The 25,223-nt window shown below is 39.9% G+C and overlaps 1 protein-coding gene across 50 annotated transcripts in view; it reads right to left on the bottom strand.

Annotated features, from left to right (window-relative positions):
• RIMS1 (regulating synaptic membrane exocytosis 1) overlaps positions 1 to 25,223 on the bottom strand; it is a 241,366-nt gene that overhangs the window by 131,522 nt on the left and 84,621 nt on the right. For 49 of the 50 annotated variants that reach the window (XM_080997930.1, XM_080997929.1, XM_080997933.1 and 46 more), the window contains exons 2-3: positions 24,165 to 24,378; positions 23,172 to 23,183 (exon numbers count right to left, since the gene is read on the bottom strand). In XM_080997930.1, the coding sequence (XP_080854056.1) occupies positions 23,172 to 23,183; positions 24,165 to 24,378 (226 nt within the window). The remainder of the gene's footprint in view (positions 1 to 23,171; positions 23,184 to 24,164; positions 24,379 to 25,223) is intronic. The other variant, XM_080997906.1, reaches the window with a different exon arrangement.

Raw genomic sequence — 25,223 nt, 5'->3', positions numbered from 1 at the left:
GAAAAGTGTTTATTACAAAGCACATTCCCTTTTCACACAAGAGAAAATGGTTTTATAAGAAAAAAACATTCATGTGTTAAAATATTTTTTAAAATCTCATCAAAAACTTAAAACCTGCAGTAGACCAATCAGTTTTGGTTTAACAAAAACAAACAAAAATATAGCTGCAGTGAAATAATAGAGGCAACTTCAACAATAAACAGGAAGAAGAAAAAACACTTCCAAATCCAGATAAAGTGAACATTTGCAAAAGAAACAAATGAAAATACCAGTTAACACTACTACACTTGCCTGTTAGCAAGCAGTCGTAAGATTCTTCTTGTGTGTGCATAGCATGTGTCAAAATAGATCTGAGCAAAAATCCAATATTTTAATTAAACATAACACATCTGATGCTCATGGAAAGATGGAAAAATAAGGGCATCATTCAGCTCTGTTAAAATAGCTGGGAGCTTTGCCAGTGACTTCTGTGGGTTGAACTCCATAGCCTAGATACAGATGTTCAAAAGTCCCCAAGTTCACTACTACCGAAACATGCACCCTGTTGTGTTTCCGATCAAAACTAGCAAATTGAAACAAATGTTCATTAGTGGAGCTATTTATAGAGCCCATGTGCTGTATTGAGGGGGGGCCCTCAAAAAGTTGTCTAAGCCAAAACCCAACACAGTATAATTATAAACTATCGATATGTAATAAGATTGATCACAAAAATCCCACACATGTCTACTCAGAAGTAGGCACCATTGGGTTCAATGTGCATAGGGCTGTAGTCTTTATCCCTCTGCAATGCATCCATAACATAAATTTTCCATATAACACTGACAGATGTTTCTGGATACTAATGCAACATATGTGAAACACACACTTCTCCAAAAGAAACATTCCTGAATATCAATTTATACTGATGCACTTGCACAGCTTCATACTGTGATTATTTATTTTGGATGAAACTATGTGTCCTAAATAACTAACTAGCCATGGCACAAATATACATGTGTATCCACCCCAACCACCTATCCACACACAGAAACACAAACTTTTTAAAAAAACAACAACACCTATATATGTGAAAATGCTGTGCCTACAACAACCAACCACTTAAAAATTGAAACATTTTGTCATACACACACACACCAATCATTTAGAGTTAAAAACTGAAACATTTTGTCATACACACATACAACAACACACGCCACAAATTACACATGAACAAAATCTGTATTATACTCACATAGAGACTACACTACCATCTCTGTTTAGCAGTCGCTCCAGAGCTTAGTTAATACATGCAATTTGGCCGCTGGCCTTGAGCTACAGTAGGTCCAGAGGGGGGGGGCGGGTAGAGACAAAAGTCCTTCTTCCAAAGAGGGAGGGGGACAAACTTGAGGTGATATAACAGTTTCAGTGAGAAAGCCGCTTAGTGAAAAAATATTGTGTAGGGAAGTATGTGGAGCAAGCAATCTAGCAGCATGCAGGAATTATATCCTGATTGAAAATACTGGGCCATGGTCCAAACTAATCTAAACTAAAGCAGGTCTGTGTAATAACTTATCTTAACAATCCACAGATGTTAGGCAACCAAACAAACACACTGATGAAGGATTACAGTCCTTTAATGTGGCTTCTGGACCTCCATGCAATGCACCAGGAACTCTAAGGAGGATTCTGTGTTAGAGAGAGTTAGAATCTGCATGTATTTCTAACTGCTTCTAACGTGGAATTGGAATAGATTGCTAAGAAATAAATTTGCAGTTCATTTCTTGTTCTTGGGTGCGTCCTGATGCAGCATTTCGGCAAATCATCAATGCGGTTACTGTGTACCTACATAAAGCACATGCATGTTTGCATGTGTGAAGCTTTGAGAGGCAAACTGCTGCCACTGTTAAAAATGGACCAGTCTGTGTTCGACATTCTGCATTTGCACGGAATACTGAGCCTGGGTTTCTGGCTTATCGTGATTTATCAGCGCTGAGGAGCATGCTGAAGCAGCAACGCTGCCAGAGCACTCTGCTTCACTCCTCCTCAGGTGTGAGTGGGATAAACCAACCAAGAAGTCTTGGCTTCCATTTCATCTGACCCCAGGATAATGGCTTGCAATTCCATTACAACCCAGGTTTCACTAGCCAGCCTGGAGCCATCGTTTAATTCATTATAAGATTTCTTAACCACTCTCCACCGTAAGATTTCATGGTAGGTTACAACAATAAAATGTACAGTCATAAAAAACATAATTACTGTTTCAGAACACAGAAAACTCTTCCAAATGGGACAGAAAAATATAGATTCAACAAAAACCTTAAATATCAACGACCAAGGAACCATAAGGCATGTCTTCAGCATTTGTTCCTGGCTTTTAGATTGTGGCTTATTATGTGGCAAAAAACAACAACAATTATCCCTGGTTTGGACTTAACAGGAAGGCAAGGGCTTTATGTTTGTTTATCATGGTCATGCCAGGGGAGGAATGAAGCAGGAGCAATTAGGCAATATGATTTGCTCCTGGGAAGCCACGATAAACCAGAAATTCTAGCATATCTTTATGTGTGGATCTGGTGAAAGTATTCATTTTCATACTATGTGGAAATCTTCCCATGTGTTACCTTATCACATGTAAGTCTCACTGACCCCCTTGTGTGGCAACACTTATGCCAATAATAATAAAGAGTCAAGCACACACAGGATTAATCTCAAAATGATGAGTCCAGGATTCACACACAGATCCATGTGAAAACATCACTGTGGTGGAAACATGCTTCAGAGAAGTAAAAGGACTGCATGCTTGTGTTCATGTGAACAGTCTGGAGTGTTTTATTCATAACCACATATAAGCCTCACACTTACTGTCTCTGGCCCTTCCCACTGCAGTCTGTGGCCAGCAGAGACATTATTCCTGTACTAACACAACATGAAAGCAAAACATGAAAATCCTTGCAATGAAATTGCAAACGCACCACACATTGCATAACTTGGCACTTACATTTTCGAATTTTTAACTGCTCCCTGCGCAAACATGGAGTAAAAATGCATTATCTCTTAAGCAATTTTCTATTATTGTGGAACAGAAAAGGCTGGTTCACACAGCCTACCGTCAGGAACATAAAAATCAACATGTTCTAAATGTTATGGTTCCCTCAGCACACAATCTTTGGCCAGAGAGTGTGCAAGTTCATCCAGCATCTACAGCTACATTTAAGACCAGGTGTTATATAACACCGTTAAGCACTGAACTTACCACTATAGCTCTGCAAAGCAATAGCAAATCTACTTTAAGTCACGTTTTATGGAGTTTGAATTTGAATGTTGGCTATTGATTCAAAGTAGCTTTATGCTATGTGCATTTTGAGGCTGCTCTGGTTTTTGTTTCCTTCACTGCTTTTAGCTTTTACTTTGCCTTAGTTTCCCTTCACCGCAGCCAGTGACCAAAACAAATAAATCATCACTACGGATAAGAACAAATAAAAACGTATCATCCACATCAAAGAAGTGCTTGTCTTCATTTTAAGTAGTTTATATAGTCTGCCTTTCCATATAGGATTTGGAAAAGGGACAGATTTACACGGCTTTCCATAGCCTCTCCAGCACTCTGGCGAGGCTCAAGATGTTGACAACGTAGCTAAGAATTGCAGGACGTATCATGCTGTCAGGCACACCAAGCAGATTCTGTTAGAACATTATGTTTTGATGACAACATTATTGGTTATATTTGTTCAGGAGGACGGTGTTCCTAAAAACAAAAACAGCATAGGGGAATGTATTCTGTCTACTAATTAGATTAAACCATTTCCCCCACTAACATCAAAATGTCAACTATTATAATTTACAACAGGCAGTAATCTAAATATAATCAGTTGCATCAAGCCTCATGGCACATCTCTCAGTAGGCCAGTGGGGCGAGCATACAGATGCACACAGCAAAGATTCTTCACCCCGAGACTCTTTCATATTAGTATTAAAGCCTTTGTTTTTGGAACATGGTCCAGATCTGGTTGCTAATGTTCTGTTATCTTCCCTAAATAGGGAAGAGTGCTGTGAACAACCCTGAGATTGATGAATGAAGGATAGCATACAATAAACTAAATAAACAAAGAGTGGAACCCAGTCAAATTTATTCAAATGTCCATTCTTCTCTAAATATTGCTTGACTAACAAATATACAAGGAATTTTCAATTGATTTTAAAATTCTTCAGGGGATGAAGATACTGCTTTGGTGTCTCTTCCATTAGAAATCTGTGATTGTAGGCCTGTATGGCTCAAATTTCATCCCTACTTATTTTTACCTGCCTACTTTAGGCTCGTGGAGATAAAAAAACTAGGGTTTTTGCCTTGACTGCTTAATTTATATAGCTGACACAATTTCAGAACAGGGGGGAAAAAGGTGATCAAAGTATAAGCTGCAATACTATTTATTGAACCTGAGGCCACAAAAACAGGTACGCCTTAATATCAGACATATGGACGAGGATAGATTCTGCCCTGTTTACATAAAGTCTAGCCAAAACAGCAATTTCCCTTCCCTTCATTACTTTTTTTTTTTAATGCACATGAAACAAAGAATGCTTCGCCTGCCACTGATGTATGCTTCACATAATTATGGTGCTAAACTCTGGCACAGCTTCACTCTGGTTCAGGCTCCTGCCTATGGCAGGTTAGTCTGATCAACAAATTAGTAAAATCAGAAAATCTGAATGTGAGCCAATCTAGGCTCAGTGAAATCAATGAGAGTAAAGCTGGCTTAAACTCAAGTACTCTAACTTCTGCGGTTTACAGATGTGCCTGCAAAGCACTGCCCTCATTTGCTTGAAAAAAATAATAATACAGAAGATATAGAGCTCGGTTAGATTCATAAACTATTAAGATGTTTTCCCTCTCTAGCATCTTGCACATACAGTGATATGCAACCTAATTCACATGCCAGTTTTATGTGGCACTCAATTTTTATGTTTCCATTCTATTCGGGCTCTTATTTCATTTTCATCACTGGTCTATCTGAGCTATCATATTCCTCTCATAAATTCTCAGGGTCAAACTGCACATCGTGTTTCATGTGGTAGCATACAGCTATATCTGTTTTTCTTAAATTAATTACAGTAGCCAGGGGTGGGGACACACAATTGTTATCAGGATCACTGTATGCAGGAAGGATAGATTTATCCCTTCCCTTCCAAGTTGCAATCCCTTCTGCAAAATCCTGCTCAGCATGGCTATAAGAATTAGAAAGAAGGTGCTATAGTGTCAATTTAAAGTGAGGTTCTTAGCCATCCTAGAGGGAGGAGGTGATTTTCAGGGCTGATACAGTTGGGAAGAGAAGGGGTAACTTATGCACTGTGATCCCCAAAGCAATATGGGGTTCAATGGCTATAATGAAATAAAAACAAGCATTAAGTATAGTATGTAGTTGGATACTGGCATTTTCATATACATGGGCTGAAAAATAGACAAGTCAGAGACATGTAATGAATTTTGTGTGTGTGTGTGTGTGTGTGTGTGTGTGTGTGTGTGTACAACTGGGATATCCCTCCTCCCGTAGTACAATAGCACAAGGTGCCTGAGCGCTCAGGCTAGTCCAATAGTGCACTTGGTCTATAATAATAACTGCTGATGTTTGAGAATAAGTGAGTAAGAAGCAACTCATCTAGCCCATGACCCAAGCAGTACAATAAGGGACAGATACTGTTGAATCCTACAGCCCTTTAAACGTGTAGTATCCCCCCAGGATTTTAGGGGAGGGAAGTGAGTATTGGGAAATGAACATCACACAACACACTTTCCCTAAACCCTAATCCTCCCCCAGGATACTATAAGACGCTAGCCATGGTTCAATGCAGTCATTTTTACCACCCTGTTCCTCCTCCTCCCTTGTAGTTGCTGCAAAAGTTTCTGCCTCCTGGAGGCCATGTTCTGGGGTTTATTATACTTTGTTTTCCTACATGGGTGGCAAGTCCTGTAACTATACACAAACCTCTACCTTGTCTGTGAGTAATCCCATTTTGCAGCCAAACTAATAGGTACAGAACATTAGAAGGTTTGTCCTCAGAAGGAACAAGTGGGAACCTGCAGCAAAGTGTTGAAGTATATCCCCAGTCACTAACAGGTTCAGGAGACAAGCCAGCTTAAAACAAGAGCCTTATAATGCTTTGGGGGACTTACTACGCGCAGGTGGGTAGGGAGAGATTGCAGGAGAAGAAGAGGAGCATGATTGCTTTTTCTCTCTTCATTCCCTTGTTATTCACTAAAGCTGCATTTATTACTTCAAAATTTAATCTTATGTCACTGCCAACAGAATTTGCTTTGTAGAAGAGGGGGGAAAATCTTACATAAGATAATCATTTTTCCTGGTTAATAGCAGTTCAAACCATGGCCAGTTATCCCCAGAGGTTATATTAGGTCCCCCCCCCCCTTTGCAGTGAACAGCACATCAATAATGCTACATAAAGTCAGGTGTACTAAACAGAACAGAAAGACTACCATCCATTGCAGATATGCAAACACTAGAATATCATGCGAAGCTTCCTTTTATTTTTAAAACATCTGTGTTTATCATAATGTTAAAGGGGAAAGCTTCTCTTTTTTATGTGAAATTATTAAGCGACTGCATAATTTTTAAAATTCTAGCAGTACAAACCTATTCACATTTATTTGGAAGTAAATATCACAAGATTCGAAGTGTCTTATTCCCATCTCAAGTTTTACATGAGAACGATGCATCTAAATCCAGCAGAAGCATGCAAACTGCTTCAGCACCTACTTTCAGCACTATTTAAATTCAGTGCTTGAACTTGGACAAGTATATGCAAAACAGTGCTAATAGTGATTTCCCTTCCACTCATGCTTCTTTTTTAATCAAATCCATTATAACTAGTCACACATGCAAAGAAATACTATTTTGTAAACAAAAGGTGTGCAAGCACCGAGTAGAAAAAGATGCTGGACTGGAGAAGGTCCTACATGAAAATTCATGATCTAAAACAAGCCCTCACAGAGCAAAAGGCAGTAAACATACAGAATACATTGGCACCTCTGGAAACATTTTGCCAGCCAAGGAGAATCTTCCTTCCCTTTAGAGCCATCAATGGAAAACAACCGTCACACGAGAGATGTACATTTTAGATTTACCAAACCTACACTATTTAAGCCTGTTCAAGTCAGTCTAGCCTGGGGGTGATATTTACTCCACAGCTTTGAAGTGGTCACCTGCCATCAGGTGACAAACAAATGGGCAGTCCATGGAGTGGAAGAGGAAAGGACCTTGCCTGCTGGTGAGATGAAATTATCCACCCTGACCTGCTGCCTCACCTGGATTAATTTGGGCAGGATAGGACCTGTTTATTGAGCAATGGTGAGTCATTTACAGACGTTACAGCCACCTGCATCTGAAAGCATTTCTGAGAGAGCTGAATATGGTTATAGGAAGATGTGAAGCAATCTGCATTCTGGGCTTCACTGTCAGCTCTGCTACTGCTAAGGGTCTTAAGATGTAAGACCCTTGTATAAATGTAGCTCCTGCATTTGAAAACCAATATTCAGAACAGCAATTGAAATTCTGGGGTGGGGGGTGGGGGGAGGGTTTAAAAATAAATCAAGGCAGGAAAACTGGACTGATATGTGAATGCTGCATTAATCTGTTAACAAACATTACTGCAAAGGGACAACAAAGGGCTCCCCCCTCCCCAACTTTCACCTTTGTTGCTCCTACCTTCTGGGGTGTCCATGGTCTTTTCATAATTCTCTCCCACCTCTTGTTCCAGATGCAAAGGTCTGAGGCTAAGTTGATTAAGTCTGTGCTATCTGTGCTACCGAGCACAAGGGCAACTCAGTAAATCTGGGGTGGAAGATTTGAGGAAGGGGGAGAGAAAGTATCAGTGCTCTACAATAAATCTGAGTGGATATCTTACGATTTCAAAAAAGAAAGCTGGAGGAGAAGCAATGTACTTTGGGGAAGAAAAGGGGATGTAAGGGTTTTGGTTAGTTAAATTTGTTGGGGAGGGCTAGGAAAAGGGTAGAGCATCGTGAGATTAACATGGAAAACTTGGACGTTGAGAAAGAAGGAGATCAGGACAGGAAAATGCTGTGGTGTGTTTTGCGCCAGTATAGGGATATCAAAAATATTTTATGATGCATCAAAAAATACCTTTGACAACCAGTCTGTAAATTGTCGTTTGCAACAATTTAAGAGAAACCGTGATCTTAAGTTATTACACTGGCAGGTCAAACATGGAAGAAGGAAAGGACTTCTGGTTAGGCAAGGGGGGAAAGGAAAGGAAAAGAAGTGCAGAAGAATGAGATCTGGAAAAGTTAGATGGTAATGAGAGTCTATGGTTCAAAATAGCTATTTCTATGATACTAAGTTTAAGTGAGATTAGAATTTTGCTTTAAGTATTAGCAATCCATTCAGATCTCTGGCACTTACCTGTATTAATGTGGCTGGGCATTACCAAAAACAAGCACAAAACTCACACAATGGGAGGCATATAATGAGCTGCCATCCAAAACATGAATGTATGTTCTAGGCTGGAGGGAAGACGTGAGTGATCACTCCATATCACTAAAAACGTCACCACCATTTTCAAATATGATAATCAAGATTTTGTTCATGGAGTCTTGTTGACACCAAGTGGATATAGAATGCTCTCTCCAGGAGGTCGGGATTTGCAGGTGCCTCAATTTAGGGGTAAAAGGTAACCCTATGTTCAGAGGCTAGAGATCCACATTTCATGGAAAAGGCCTAGAGAAGGCAGGCATTCTCTGGATAAAAATGACTTTGTTAAAAATGGCAGTGGTGTCACACAGTAGTGAAAGATTAAATCATTTAAGAAAGCCGATGCATGGCAACGCTTAGGAACACAAGGGAATATCAATCCCTAGTAGAGATTAATTTCCATGTTGATATAAAGAAATCGTTGAAGGAAAAGAGGAATAGCAAAAGACCTACTAGAAATAAGGTACTTGTGGCTTATGAGTTTGCAAAGCTCAGTAAAAGCCTGCCAATCAGCCAGCCATCTTAAACAATGCAATTCAGCAAAACCGTACACGATGATCATCATTCGTTAAAAACCTTTGATTCACATTTAATAATAAATACTTGCAACAGCAAGGTTTGTCAAATCCGTTCCATAGGCTGAATTAAACAATTGGCTGACTGGGAATAAGAAATCTAAGCACTGAGATATGAAAAGTAACAGCCCACAATAGCTAAGAGCAGAGACCAAAGAGAAGCACATCTGAGGACTTTCTGACAAAGGGAAAATTAGGACTGTCTATATTGGGGGAACCTGGACACTTTCTCACAAAAGTACAAGAAGACAAAATGGCACAACTAATTCTTGTGGAGATCAGAAGACAGTTACTCCAGGTTTCAAAGTGTTTTAGTGCACAGCTCTAGCAGAAGATGAGAGGGGGAAGGCCTGATCCCACAGCAGAGGCTTAAATGAGAACAAGAGATAATATTCACGCTTTTTTCAGAAAAAGTAACAGAACTTGGGAAATATGTGGGAGATCAACCGGAAGTGTGAAGATTTAAGGAAAGTTTGCTTTGCTTTTATTTCCCTGCTTTCCATTTTCTGGAAAATTTTTTGCATCTCCAATGTTCCCCAAGCATCACCCAGTCATCTAAATGTGCATTGCAGCCATTGTTGATCTAAAAACAACTGATTTGTACTTAATAACAAAAAGCAAGGTAAAGCAGGAACCCTCCAAGAAACCTTAAATTTAGTTAGCCCTTACTTTTTACATATAACCTGTCTTATTCTCATGTATGGGATTTGTTTTCTAATTACATTTCAACCAGTAGAGCCGTGAAAATTCACTGATAGATATATATTGTTTGTACTTCTATGTCATTGCCCATGCTACACTTACATTCACCATTTACCTCATTCAGATCTTGCACTCTCATTCACTGCATTCATACACCTGCTGTTCACCCTATTCATATACAGAATCACTCATGCACCCCTTTCACATACTCAGCTTAACTGAACACAAGTGCATCAGTACTGTCTCTTCACTTCCTCATACTCCTTTCTGCTAAAAGATCATGACTCCTTATTCCCCTAGTGCTGGTAGTTTAATATCTTAATATTCATGGCACCACAACAGCTAAACCAATAGCTGTAGGTTCTCATTTCTCTGACCTCTGGGGTGTCTGTGACCCAGCGGCTCATGCAATGGCTGGGACATCTCAAAGGTCATAGCCTTCTTCTACCTTTTCATTATCCAAGTTCCTGTGGTGCTTTCACAAAGGTTGTCAAATTTAGCACCACCCAATTTCAGAAAGATGTGCTTTCATTTGACAACTCGCTCATATCCCTATAGCAGCTTGAGAAGAGCCAGCAGCTCATTCAAAGTTGGTTTTGACTTCACCATTAGAATAAAGCAGAGGTAGAGAACATTCCCCCTTGAGATGTTGCTGGACAACAACTCCCATCATCTCTGATCACGCAAGCTGGGGCTGGTGGGAGCTGGCACCCAAAAACACCTGGAAGGTCCCTGGTTCCCCATCCCTGCCATAGCTGATAACTATGTTTGGTGATAGCTGATAACTGCATGCAAGATTAAGTTTATTCCTTTGCTTTTCCTTCTCTAGACTTCAGAGCAGTACTGCATACAAATAATCTGACTGAAGAGCCAATCACACCCAGGACAGCCAAGATCTGGAAAGTTCCACATTATGAAGAAAGGAGAGACTGCATCAGCTCTAGTGTGAGAGAGAAGGGAAAGGAAGAATTGCTGGTCACTTGAATAAGCAGGAAATACTATAAATAAGTTTTGCAGGTTATTGAAGCTCTACTAAAATATATGCATTATTTTTAACCAGTGACCAAAGTTGGCCAGAAAAAAAGCGAACAAGTATGTATCACCAACTCTGTCATTACTGAATTCAAGTCTCTAAAACAATGGATCTGTAAAAAAAGGTAAAGGTAAAGGACCCCTTGACAGTTAAGTCCAGTCATGACTGACTCTGGCGTTATGGCGCTCATCTCGCTTTACTGGCCGAGGGAGCTGACGTTTGTCCACAGACAGTTTTTCCGGGTCACGTGGCCAGCATGACTAAGCCGCTTCTGGCGAACCAGAGCAGCGAATGGAAACACCGTTTACCTTCCTGCCAGAGTGGTACCTATTTATTTACTTGCACTTTGACATGCTTTCGAACTGCTAGGTTGGCAGGAGCAGGGACCAAGCAACGGGAGCTCACCCCGTTGTGGGGATTCGAACTACCGACCTTCCAATCAGCAAGCCTTAGGTTCAGTGGTTTAGTCCACAGCACCACCCGTGTCCCTATCTGTAGCCAGCCTGAAAATTTCAGATCAGCCATAAAGGATAATTGTCACCTTGGCCAACCACTCCCTTTCAGTTTAATCTATACCATACAGTTGTAAAGATGGCATAGAGGAATCCCAAACTATGTCACCCTAAATTCTTAAGATGCCTATATATAAATTATAAAGCATCACTGATTTACATGGAATCAAGTAGTGTCTCATAAACAAAGATGATAGATAGATTATAATCTAACGTACACAACTGGGGAAAAGAACAAATGAAGAGAGTTGGAAGGAGTAAATGTGGGTGATGCAGACAAGGATGAATTACAAAAATACTTTGAAGTAAGAGCTAGAGTGGCATTTATGTAAATCACTAGACAATAATAATAATCTGAAGTAGTAAAAGTAGACTGAAATGTGTGTGTGCGCGCTTTTAAAAAGACTCCTAACGGTAACAAGCTGCTACTGATCAGAAAACAGAGAAGCAAAAGCGTAATCATATCCTTCAAAGGTGCATTTGGGTGGGAGGAGCCAACATGGCGCCGAGGTAAGACGCGCTTACCGGTGCTCTTCGGACTTCTTTTAATCTTCTTTTAATCTTTTATACTTTTATCTCAACTGACTCAGTCAGTTTTTGAAGTATTTTATAATTGCTGCAGCCGCATACTATGGAAACTCTTTGAGAGATTTGGCCCTGCTCCAGACTGCTGCAAGCTGCTCTTTGTTTCTCTCGTATCAGCAGGCTGGCTTTAGCTGCTAAAGGAGTTGAGAACGCCATTATCTTAATTGCGTGTCAAGTGTTATGTTATTTTAAGAATCGTATAATCTCTGGCCTGAGGAAAGCATGGGTCAGAAAAAACGCTTGAGAGACTTTGACGAGCCCCTGTCATCCCCTAAACCAAAACTATCAAGGTTGGTGCCACACCGGAATGGAGGAGGGAGTGACCATGCCGAGCAATGCTTTGCAGTGGAAACCCAAAATCGCTTCCAACCTCTAATTGATTTAGAAGCTACTCCGATTCCGATGACTCAAAATGTTTCAAATGTAAAGCCTGTAAAGGAGAATACGAAAGAAAAACTCTCATCGCAGGAAGATGGTTTGGCATCTGTTATGGGGGAGTTCCCCAGTTGTGAGCAGTTACACTTAGTAATTAAGACCCTTCACTGTATTTTTAAAAGGCTGGACGAGGTATCTTCACAATTATCCAATATCCTGCTGAAAATCGGAAAACTTGAATCAACAACACAATCTTCAGTTTGTGAGGTCAAAAACTTATTGCCTCACCCCCATTCAGATAAAATACTGGAGACTAAAACTAAATATGTCTTAAATTCCCAATTGAACAATCAGATATTAACTTTGCAACCCAAGAAAAGTTGCCTTTCTGTCAGGTCGGAAATAGGAAGATGGTCAACGCTAGAAGGAGCTAAAGACTGCTTAAGCAAACTTTTAAAAATTAAGAAACATCAGATTGACCTATATGCTGTGATGCCCCTTCCCCGGCAGACCAACTTATTGAAGGTGATACTTGCGTTCCACTCTGAAAAGATACCATCTATTATTGTTAGGAGGAAAACGCTTTTGTCCATGGCCGACATTGTAGCAACGAGGGTTTTTACAGACAGCAAGATCATACCCCTTCTAAATAGGTGCCCTGGCGGTGAGGACATTAGGACAAGAGACTCTGCCTTACTTCAAAATACTGTCAGGCCCAACCGCGATGACTCTGCAGCGTGCCATCCGCGACCAAACTCGATACCCTCTCAAACTGCTATATATGAGGATGATAATCTGCAGACTGCCCTCGACGAAAGGGAACTTATTGATTCATTCAGAGCCCTCCCTCCGAAAGAACAGTCGGTGATGATGCAAAGATTTGACACGCTTAAATCTCAGCTTTTGCAAGTCCAACATAGAGGGGAAGATACTAACGATGTCTCAAATAATCCCACTTGGGCTCACCGGACAGAAGTGGTTGACCTTCTTCAGCTCAGCCCCACTCTGAATTCAAAAACCATCCGACAAGACTCAAATCTTCAAGTTGCTTCTGCAGCGTGCGCTACATCACGAGACGACCAGGCTCTGCCATCCTCACTGAACCTTCATCTATATTCATCAACCAACATACCTAAGGACGAAATTCTGATTTCCCTGCTTGACTCAAATCCCTCTTTAACTCACTCATCTATGCCAGAGCTAGAATCTTCGCCAGTTTCGTCCAGATATAGAAGTAGTCCACAAGTGATGCCCCTGAGAGAGTCTTCCGCAATTTCCACCCCCGTGATGCCCCCTCAATTACCTCCTTCAAAGGAAACTGCGAATGTTACACCTCGGGACCCGCCGTCAGAAACGATTGAAGACCCGTTGGGACGCATCAATAAAATAATCCGAATGTCGGATGATAAATCTGCGAGAGGGTTTACCCCGACGGACTCAATTTCCCCCTACCTGGGTATTTCTCTGTCAAGTTGTACCAAGAATTTCGAAATGAAGAGACTTCCTGTTCAGAGATCTACTTTCAGTGGATCATCCACGGTGTGCCAACAGTCGAACCAAATTGTTAAAAACTTTAATTTGCAGGGCGCCTCACAGTTACCATCTTCCCAAAGTAAAATAACTGACTTTTTTGTTACATCTTCTGTCTTTAACAGAGAGTCTGCCCCCCCTCCGTTTTGACTGTTAAAAGAACAACATAGAAGTCCCCAGCTAGCAGTCCTAAGTTGGAACATTGCTGGCTGGAAAAGGAAAAGATTAGATCCCGAATTTCTGTCCTATATAAACTCTTTCCACATAATCCTTTTGCAAGAAACATGGGAAGAAGATAAAATAGATATAAATGGCTTTGAACTGATATCACTTCCAGCTATCCCCTCCCAGAAAGGTGGCCGGTCCAGAGGCGGTCTTGCAATCGCCATATCGCTTAAAATGAGAGCTAAACTCTCGCTAGTTCATACCTTTCCTCCTTTTGCTTTTACTGGTCTGATTTCAAGTGAAAAATTCGCACTATTAATCACCAATGTTTATCTTCCTCCAGGTGGTCTGATATCAGACCTTCATTATAGATGGGATTCTCTGGAAGATCATTTATTGGCATGCTATGTTAAGTACCCTAATATTCCATCGATAATGGGTGGTGACTTCAATGCACGTACAGCTGCCAACTGGAATGGGATAATTAAGGCCAAGTGGTGGGTATCTCCCCCCTACCCAAAATCTGATTTAATCAAGAAGATCTAAGGACAACAGAGTGAATGAGGCGGGAGTCCTTCTTTATCAATTGGCCATTCGTATGAATTTGAACATTCTAAATGGCAACTGCCCTCCGGACGTGCCAGGTGAATTCACTCATTTGGGCACAACATCAAATAGTGTCCTAGATTATCTTCTAGTCTCAGAAGACCTATTTTCAAACTTCTTTTATCTCAAAGTAGATAATGTACAATCCAGTGATCACCTACCTCTAGCGGCCAAGCTAACGCTTGACTGGCACCCGGTTAGCGGAACACACCCAATTCATGTAGGTTTAAATGCCACAGCTCAAGTAAGAGGCATTAAATGGTCCATGAAACAGGCCCAAAAATATGCAGAATTCTTCCAGAGGAATAGCTCCGAATCCCTTATTGTTTCATTGGCGGAGCTGTCTGAACCAAATAGGATACTGGAGTGGTTCTTCCACTTCTCTGCAGATTTAACTAGCTTCTTTACGATGCCGGCTCACCTGGCTAACCGAGATCAACCCAGGTTCGGTGCACCTTGGTTTGATGCCAAATGTAAGCAAGCTAGACTCTCTCTCTGTTGTATCTACAACAGATATAAAGCCTCTGGAGCTGAAACTCTCCCCCCAGAGTACTTGCAGGCCAAAATTGCTTACAAACAGGCACAGAAGTCAGCCAAGCACGAGTGGCAGCTAAGACGTTGGCAAGCGCTGATTGCTGCCTCTAAGCTTCGCAGCTCTCGCGGTTTTTGGAATTTAATCAACAAAAGATCGAGGAAATACCCATTGACGGTTATCCCAGCCCCGACATGGGAACAATTTCTAAGAAAATATTTCTCCCAGACAGACATCTCTAACATCCAATCTGATACTCTCTCAAGTCACTTGCCCATATGGCCAGATACTGACCCGGAGGAAATAGTAGATTTAATTGCTAAACTGAAAACTGATAAAGCCCCAGGGCCCGATCTGATCCCGGCGGAAGCTATTAAACAACACCCAATATGGTGGGCTAAAATTCTTGCAAAAATCTTTGATGCAATCAATGCCACGGGCCAGATACCTACATCATGGAAGGAGTCCATCAAAATTCCTATATATAAAAAAGGACCACCAGAGGACCCAGGAAACTATCGTAATATCAGTTTATTATCAATCATCGGAAAAATCTACACTCGCTTCTTGCTAACCAGACTAACCCAATGGGCCGAAGATTCCAATCTGATAGGCCATGAACAGGTCGGGTTTAGACCAAATCGCGCTTCTATTGACCATGCTATAATTCTATATCATTTGGCGCGGAAGTATTCTTCCCCTACTCATGGTCTTCTATGTGCCGCTTTTATAGACCTGAAGGCGGCTTTTGACAGTATCTCTAGAGAGCTGTTATGGGAAAAACTGGCAAAGTGGGGCATAGAAAAAAGGCTGTTGTGGCTATTGATTAAATTACATGAAGGGACGGCCGCTAGGGTGAGGTTAACACCTGAGGGCGATCTCACAAACTCAGTTCCAATAAACAAGGGGGTACGACAAGGGTGTATCCTTGCCCCCTATCTTTTTAACCTTTATATTAGTGACATGAGGACGCCCCTAGCTGAGGCCCAAACCTCCATTCATGCACCCAGGCTTGCAGACTATCGCTGCCCCTTATTATTGTACGCTGACGATGCGGTGATCCTCTCTTATTCTCGAATCGGTTTGAGGAGGGCCCTTAAGATTTTTGCATCATATTGCCAAACAAATTTACTTACTATTAACCATTCCAAATCTAAAGTCCTAATTTTTTCCAGGAGTCGTAAACTGTATAGATGGGAACTTGAGGGGAAGCCAATTGAACAAGTTTACAAATTTCAATATCTAGGAATTTACTTCCAGTATAATATGGGATGGAAAGCGCATATCACATATTTACAAAACAAGATGAAAGCCCTTATCTACGCTCTACTACGCTTCTTCTTTACTGAGGGGGCTATGCATGTTCCATCCGCCTTAAAAGTTTATAGTGCAAAAGTGGTTGCAACTATGGCCTATGCGGTCCCTTTATGGGGCGCCTTTGTAAACCTCTTGCCTCTGGTGACATTGCAAAATCTTTTTCTAAGACGCCTTTTGAAACTACCCTCCTGTGTAAGCAACTCTGCCATTCGCTTAGAACTTAAGACCCCCTCCCTTGAGATTCTGATGTGGAGACATGCCTTTAATTATTGGCTGTCCCTTTGGCATAAATTGCCAAACTACCATCTTATTCAGTGCCTTTGGAGAGATGAATTCACCAGCCCATGGGCAACAAAAATCCATTCCAAACTGTTGTCTTATGGAATCTCTCCTTCCGATATACTTAATTTAGATCTAATTACAGCTAAAAAGGTCATCAAACAAAGACTGGAGGAGGTAGATTTACAACAAAATCTTACCACAGGTGGAGGTACATGTTCCCCGATATATCAGGGCATTACATCTATGTCCCAGATACCTCGATATCTGTCTACTTTATCGGCTGCGTCGCATAGATTCGCATTTGTTAGAGCCAGATTTAATGTGTTCCCCTCAAATGTGCTGAGCAATAGATTTTCTAACGGTAAAATCTCTGTTTTGTGCACATGTGACAACAAATCGATAGAATCCCTTTATCATATCTTGTTTAATTGCCCCTTATACAATGTTCCCCGATCAAGGATCCTGAGTTCAATCATTCTGGAAATTGCTGCTAAACCACCTGAATTACATCTAGCTTATCTACTCCAGGACATTGACTCTTATAGAACTTTACAGGTTGCTAGATTCCTGATCTCAGTTCTGTCATATAAAAGACTTCATGGAATGCTGCATGACTATTAAAAATTCAGTAAACTCTATGCACCATCTTTATCTTCAAGGCCATAACACGGTACATTTAGAGATTATGCGTTGAAATATTTTAGTTGATATTTTAGATTGTAAAATGCTGTTGATTTTATCTATTGATTTTTATCTATTGATTTGTTTTACCTTGTGGGCTTATAGCCGAATAAAGTATTATCTATCTATCTATCTAAAGGTGCATTTGTTTTGAAATCAGTAGTCTTTAAATCTCTCACGACTTTCTGTTACTGTCCTTAGAGTTGCAATGCAAGTTTCCAATAGGATGCTCTGATGTGAAGCAGTTAAAGTAGTACTGTTCCTCATTTGATATTGAAAAACTTGGGCTCAGCAAGCATTGGGAATGGTTCTCTCAATATTGAAAGTAGTTTTCCCACTTCAGGCATCTATACTAACTTTCTTCCCTACTATGCTAAATTAATACAAGTGACCAAGAGATGAGGATGAGTAAAACCCACTCTACTTGCATCTTGATTAAAATTATGTATCTTGGATTCAGTTATTACAATTGTTGCTCTAGTCCAGGGATTTCCGAACTGCGGTCTACGGACCACCAGTGGTCCATGAGGTTTATTCAGCTGGTCTGTGGCATGTCCATATTAAATATGCATTTGGATTTTTATCTATTGCTTCTTTTATTTTTTACATTGTGTTTTATTGTATTGTGGTTTAAATTCTATGGAATTCAAATGGTGATAAAATAAAACACAAGAAATCAAAGAAGAAAGAAAGAAAATACCATTAAAAAGTATACAACATCTAGCACAGCACATTACAATTGCTATAGCAGGCAGATAAATATTTAAGTAATGTGCCAAAACCCTGAGTAATCTTTAAGGTGGTCTGTAGTGGGGAAGAGTTGGGAACTATTGCTCTATCTTTTGGCATCACTGTAAAACCAGGGAGGGTGGTGAGTTTTTACCCTATACAGTCGTACCTTGGTTCTCGAACACCTTGGTACTCAGACGTTTTGGCTCCCGAACAGCGCAAACGCGGAAGTTTGAGTGTTCCAGTTTGCAAACGTTTTTCAGAAGCTGAACATCCGACGTGGTTTCCGCGGCTTCTGATTCAGTACAGGAAGCTCCTGTAGCCAATCGGAAGCTGTGCCTTGGTTTTTGAACCATTTCAGGAGTCGAACGGACTCCTGAACAGATTAAGTTCGAGAACCAAGGTACCACTGTATAATCTTATGAAACCACAAAAACGTATGCCACAATAAAATTTTTTAGCTAGGATAGCCACATATTACCAAGGGAGAGGACAAAAGAGGGCACAGGTTCACAAACATTTATCATACGCTAAATTATAGGTTAAAAAATCAAATTTAGAAATAACGATTACTATAAATAGAAACACAATATTTCTCAGCATAGTGCAGTAGGCTAATGAGATTATTTGCATGCCTGCTCAGTCTACTGTTCAAGTTAATTGTTCAAGGTGTCTGCTCTGCGTTCTGAAAGTTATTTATCAATAACCCATAGTTGGACTAGTTTAATAGAGGACCCTCTTCGGTAAAGTAGGACACATGGCTATTATTTTTGAACAAACTCTATTCCTTTGGAGTTTGTCACATCAGCATAAGTCATTGCTACGTAATCTAAATAACTGATAGCTCACTAAGTCTAAGTAACCCCTAGATAACCAAAAGAGATAGTAGTTCTCACAGACTATTTGCAGTGTCATTTCTGACAGGTTATTTAAGAGAAGAAGGCGGGACAAAAAGCTAACTGGACAGAAGACTAAATTTACTGCTAAGATCCAACAAGAGGAGCAGCACTTGCAAAGCTGGCTGACAATGTACCCCCTATGTTTGAAATCGCCACATTCAATCATTTGTTATGGGGAGTTTAGGGCACACTACCCAGGAAGTGAGACAAGAACTTATAGAGGAACAGGTACAAGAAACTCCTGACTCAACCTGGATACAGCTCAACCCACCTAGCGTGACAGTTTCCCATTTCTGGTTTACTACTTCCCCAAAATGTTATATAAGGTAATACTGTTATTGCCATGGGTTTCTATCATTCAAAACAAAAGAGCTGAGTTTGTTAGGACCTCCTAGTTGATAGAAACAATCAAAGTTAAGTGGGAAATTCACTACAAAAGGATGCACATGAAATGATCACGTCTATTTCAAATAAGATCTTGCACCCTCCACAATATCTCATGTGATTTTGGAAAGATCCTGGTGGAAATGGGCAGGCGACACCTCAGGGGCTTCTGATGCCCGAGGCAGCTGCCTCACCCCACCTAATGACTGCACCGGCCCTCCCTCTCCTTGCACTTCCCCAAAATCTGCTCCAGAGGATTCAGTGGAAAACAAATACAAACTTGGCAGGGGCACACAGGGGAGGAGAAGAGGAAAGTTCTATTTCACAAGCACAAGTCTTTGAACTAATCAAATTGTTGCATACAACCCACAATTTCCAAAGTCTATCTCTGAATTCAACACATTTAAAAAATGCAAAACTTTGAAAGCAGCAACACTATCCCTATAGCCTCTCTTAGCATTTGTTTGACTATCTGTAGAAGCTGGAAATAATAATAATAATAATAATAATAATAATAATAATAATAATATGGTTTAGTTGAATGCAACACTAATATATGGATCAGCAGAAAAATACTGCACAAAGCAAGTATTTTCCAAATACTATAAGGCATGTATAACACATACAGGGGAAATATATTTTATCTAGGACACAGCAGTACTAAAAATACACAGTTTTAATCCTAGATGAGGATTAAAGTTCTTTATAACAAAAAAGAGAGAGAAAGAACAGATTACATCCATCTCTAATAATCATGTTGTTTTCAGGAAATTATTCTGCTACAGTATTATACAGGTTCTCCTTAATATACAAAAACTGCAAATAAATTTAGCCAGTAGTGAATATTGAAAAGTCTACTCATTTATCAAACTAGCAGTGGAATCATAGCCATGTCTACTCAAATATACATCCAATTCAATTCAGTGGGGCTTATTCCCAGGTAAGTATGGCTGTTTACAGTGGCCTGGGATTAAGCCCCATTGAAGCTAATGGGATTTACTTCTGAGTAAACATGCATAGGATTACAGTCACTGTAATCTTATAATGGCAAATGACATGAGAAAATGCACATTCATGTAAATTAGAAGTGGCCACGTTTTTTTCTCTCCAGATGATTAAAGTGGTGCTCCTACTCCACAGACAGAAGAAATAAAATGATATTTGCTAGCCATATCCAACACAGAATGTCTTTGATCTCATCTTGCTACAGCATTGCTATCTGCACAAAGTACAGCCATTTCACTACTGATCAAACTGATGATCCTTAGCACTTCTTGCTAACTTCTAATTATGAAGCCCAGACTTTCACATTAACCAAAAAAGGAGGCTGCCCTTTGGCCAGCAATGATTGCATACATGCCCTAGTAGTGAGCAAACAGAAGTCACGATGCTTCAAATAAGTAGTCCAACTCAATTGTTTGTTTCATGCCCCTTAAACAGCATGGTTGGGTCCCCAGCCTGGTGTCACAATTGACCACATTGTACATTGTATTATCCTTGAAAGCTAAACACGTTTGGAAACCTGGGCGATACTTATCAAACCCCAAGAGGTGATCCATGTGCAAGCTCCCTTTTAAAGTGAGGCTTCTCACCACCAGAGTTCACATTTCTAGAGCCACGAATGGATCAATAGCCAAGATTTGCCGCTGGTTTTGAGACTAAAGCCTTGACCATCTGGGCACTGATTAGATGATGGCATTTGGATTTGTGCCTTTTCCTCTCTCGGGACACTTTTGTAAATACAGTGACTATGTTAGCATCTCAGAATACTGTGGCCTACAAATTATTAATTGTAAACCACTCTGCTTAAGACAGCAAAACAAAGCAGAACATTTTCAGATGCGCTTTACTGAATAGCATCAATTAATACGTTCAGCTGAACAGGTCTGGCTTGACAAGAGGATGTCTTAAGGCAGGGGTAGTCAACCTTTTTATACCTACCGCCCACTAATGCATCTTTCTTGATGGTAAAATTTCCTTACCACCCACCAGGGCTTGATGGACGGAGGATTCAGCTTGTGCCATAGAAACGCCCCCCCCCATAGCCCACCTAGAATCTTGAAATGCCCACTAGTGGGCGGTAGGGACCAGGTTAACAACCCCTGTCTTAAGGCAATGATGTCCGCATATGTACTGAAGATGTAGGATTGCTACATGTAAACGAAGGAAACTGGTGGAGATCTAAAAAAAAAGGTGTCTAGGCAGATTCTGGTTAGCAGAAACAGCTCCAAGCACTTGTCCAAAGTGAAGGTGATTTAATGCGCAGTATATATCCAAATTATTTTAATACCAGTAGTTATTAACTCCTTGCAAAGATCAACGTATGTAGGTTGGGATCCAAAGAACCCCTTCAGTGCCTTTCACGTGTATGCTAAGTGATCCTGTTCCATCCGCCACGACTGCCAACAATATGTGTGTTGAAGAGAGCATCTGAAGCTGCCTCAAGTTTTGGTGTTGTCTTATGCGTACTTGCATAAAGAAAGGCCCAGATGCACCAGTGTTTCAGTGGGTCCTCATTCTAGTTATTCGGCTGTGATCTCAGAGATCTCAGTTCATTTCAGTTAAACTGGCAGCCCAATCCTAAATATGTTTTCTTCAAGGATTAAGTTCCACAAAGCTCAACAGGTATTGCTTTCTGAGAAGTATACTTAGGTTTATAGCTCAAGGTATATACATTCGTACTTTTTTATGTCCCAAATTTAAGAGGGGGGAATTAATCTGCTCCTGGTTAATCCCTAAACAGTGTATATTTTCAACTTCCAAGATGCCATGTTACACAGCAATGGTCTTCCATGGTAACCATTTTCTGCGTTTGGCCAACACATATAGCTAAGAAATTTGGCTACTAATTTAGAATGAATAAACTGACTAAAATGAAATGCCCATCTTCTGAAAGTCCAACCACTCCCTGAACCTTAAAAGGGGATATTAGTCCTCCCGCACAAACTGCTATTCACATTGCGTCAATAGAACCTGAATTCTTTAGAAGCTTCCCAGGAGCTCTCAAAAGACGAGTTGCCTGCCGTAGTGGCTAGAATGGGGATGGGGCTGATGGGAGTTTTAGTTCAAAAACACTTAGAGATTTGCAGATTCTCCATCTTGGTTCTACAGTGTGCACTCAATTTTCATGAGGCATCTTCATTAACCTTTTAAATTTTATTTTCCCCACACCAACAGGCATATTGAGGAAATAAGAAAGGTGATTTTTAAACATTCATATTACATGCCATATGATTTGCAGAGAGAGTAGATGTTTAGAAGTACATATTGGACTTTTCTTTTTAAAAAAATAATAATAAAATATTATTGGTTAGATTTCCCAGAAAATCTACCTTAAAAAAATAACGTTCACAGTGTAATGGTTTGAATATCTATATATGTGATTTGACAATTAAAGTCATTTACAGCAACAAAGTTAAAAACCAGAATTAGATACCTTTCAATTTCACAAAGAAATAACTTTACTACTATTCCCTGTCAAATTATGAATTTGATATATTGATTTCCTATGTAATGTAAAAAGAGGTTGTAATAAATAATATTTCTTCCTCCCAAAGCATTACCTGCATGTTCTACTGCTATGAAAAATACAAATTTATAATAGGAAAAGCTGTTTAGCTACTGTGCTTAAAATTTTGCAAATATATATATATATATATATATATATATATATATCCTCAGTTTAGTATCTGGATTTTACAACCGAACATTTAGTCAAAATAATTTGCATTAATTGGTTTCACATAAAGAACACTGTAATAATATATGAAGAAATATGGATTCTAACCACTTTGTCCTCCTTTGGGAAAGCATCCAGGGAAGCAGAAAAAGGAGAAAAATATAAAAGAAAGAGAGAAAAGAAAAAGGAGGAAAACATTAATAGGCAGATATAAACAAGGCAATTCTTGTGTTCCTGTAAGCATAAGATTTACCAAAAATGAAACACAGCACGTTTAAATAAAAATATCTATAGCACCACACACATACGGGCAGATACCTGAAGGATTTTAGCAGAAAATAAAATAAATAATAGTGAAATGGATGCATCAGGATTCAATACTCCAGTTTTGATGGAATAGCTGAGATCCAAAAGGCTGTGAGCAAGAGACCATGTACTACTGGTAGGAGAAATTGGAAATCCACAGGGCAGAAATGGATGCACTTTCGCCTCACACATAAGAAATTTGGATTGTTTCGTCCCTACTAGAAGCAGTATGGCTCCCCCTTTGGACTCTGCAACGTGTAAAGTACAGTGGGTGGTCTCCAGTGTCGTCCTACTCAGTGTACATCCATTGAAATGAATGAACACCACCAACTTAGGTCCATTAATTCCAAAAGGTCTGCTCAAAATACTACTTAGTTGTGTATATAAGCATGTGACACTACTTTCTATAAATGTCATTGGCAACTGCACAAGAGCATATACAATTTTCAGGGTATATAAATCAAAGTAGCTTTTCTACAATACTAATGCAGAATTCCATGAGAAAAGCATTATTATAGCTTGTCACTGTGTCTGTCACAATCATTTTCAAGTGAGGAAAAAAAATAGGTCCCCTCTTTTATTTATTTCTGAAATTGATTTTGCACAAACAAAACATGGAGCGAGGAATTCTGAAAACAAATATATAGAGTGAGCAAAACAATGAAGTTCAAGGAGTTGGGGTGTGGAAATAAGAAAAGGAAACCAATGCCAAAAAAAAAAAAAAATCTGCACAGGTAGGATGTTCTAGCGATGGAAATCAACATTGCTTTGTTTTGCATGCAGTAGAAAACTTACATTGTTTGATCGCAGAGAAACACGTCCTCCACATCTGGCACAAAACTTTGTCCGGCAGTAGGAGCATAAATGGCCACAACCATCGGCAAACTTAGTTTTGTGACAGATTCCACATGTTGGTGCATCATCCTTGTGCTCTCCGTGGTAACGGCGGGATTCCTCACCTATTTTTCGGACTTGCTCTTTGTAACTTTCAAATTGTTGGTGCAATCTTCTGTAAGGAAAAGAAGGGGTTTTTTATATAGCAAAAGCACCAAGACAAGCTCACCCATCAAGTGCCTAGCACTAATCCACACTATGTGTGTCTTCACTATGTTTGCTAAACAGAAGCATGAATACAAGTGCCACTCTTGATTATTTGAAAGGAAAAACAAACAGCGGGATTATTTATCTATTTATTATGCACACTTCACCCTGAGGCACCAGCAATTTAAAGCAACTTTTAACTGCTCATATTGGTTTCTTTAACATAAGCCAAGCAAGCTGCTTTTAATGCAAACAATTACCAATAAAATCTCCTATTTCCAAAACAAATAAAGGTCACTTATAGATTTCAGAAGAGTCCCAATACTGTGTACGACCAACACAGATGTCTGTGTTTTTGCCAGGACGTAGAAACCTCAAAAAAGTTATTTGATAATAGCAAATGCCATACAAAGAAAAACCCTTCCTCTTCTTAGGTAAATTTACCTGAAGTCATTGTCCAAACTGATTATTACTTTCAATTTAATAAAACGTAGGTTCTCTCTCCTTAAAGATTTTCATAAGCGCTCTGTTATCATTTCATCCATAACATTTTCAAAGTGAAAGCTGTCACACGCACCACCAGTCTCACTCGCCACTATGTCAAACAAAATTTTAAAAATGTATAGCAGAATAATACACTTTTCGATTTAACCCATTAACTGCTGTTATGGCTGAAACCAATCATAAGCTGCAAATTGCAAGCTGTCCAAAAGTTCTGGAAGAAGCACTATCATATGTGCAACTGTCGGTGAAAATATTTAAGTACAAGTGGCTCTTAAAACAAAGCGATGCAGGACTTCCGGGTTGGCGCCT

This window comes from Podarcis pityusensis (assembly GCF_964106645.2).
Source record: "Podarcis pityusensis genome assembly, chromosome: 3".
In the NCBI taxonomy this organism is placed as follows: domain Eukaryota; kingdom Metazoa; phylum Chordata; class Lepidosauria; order Squamata; family Lacertidae; genus Podarcis; species Podarcis pityusensis.
This window is presented reverse-complemented; position numbering and strand designations above follow the sequence as displayed.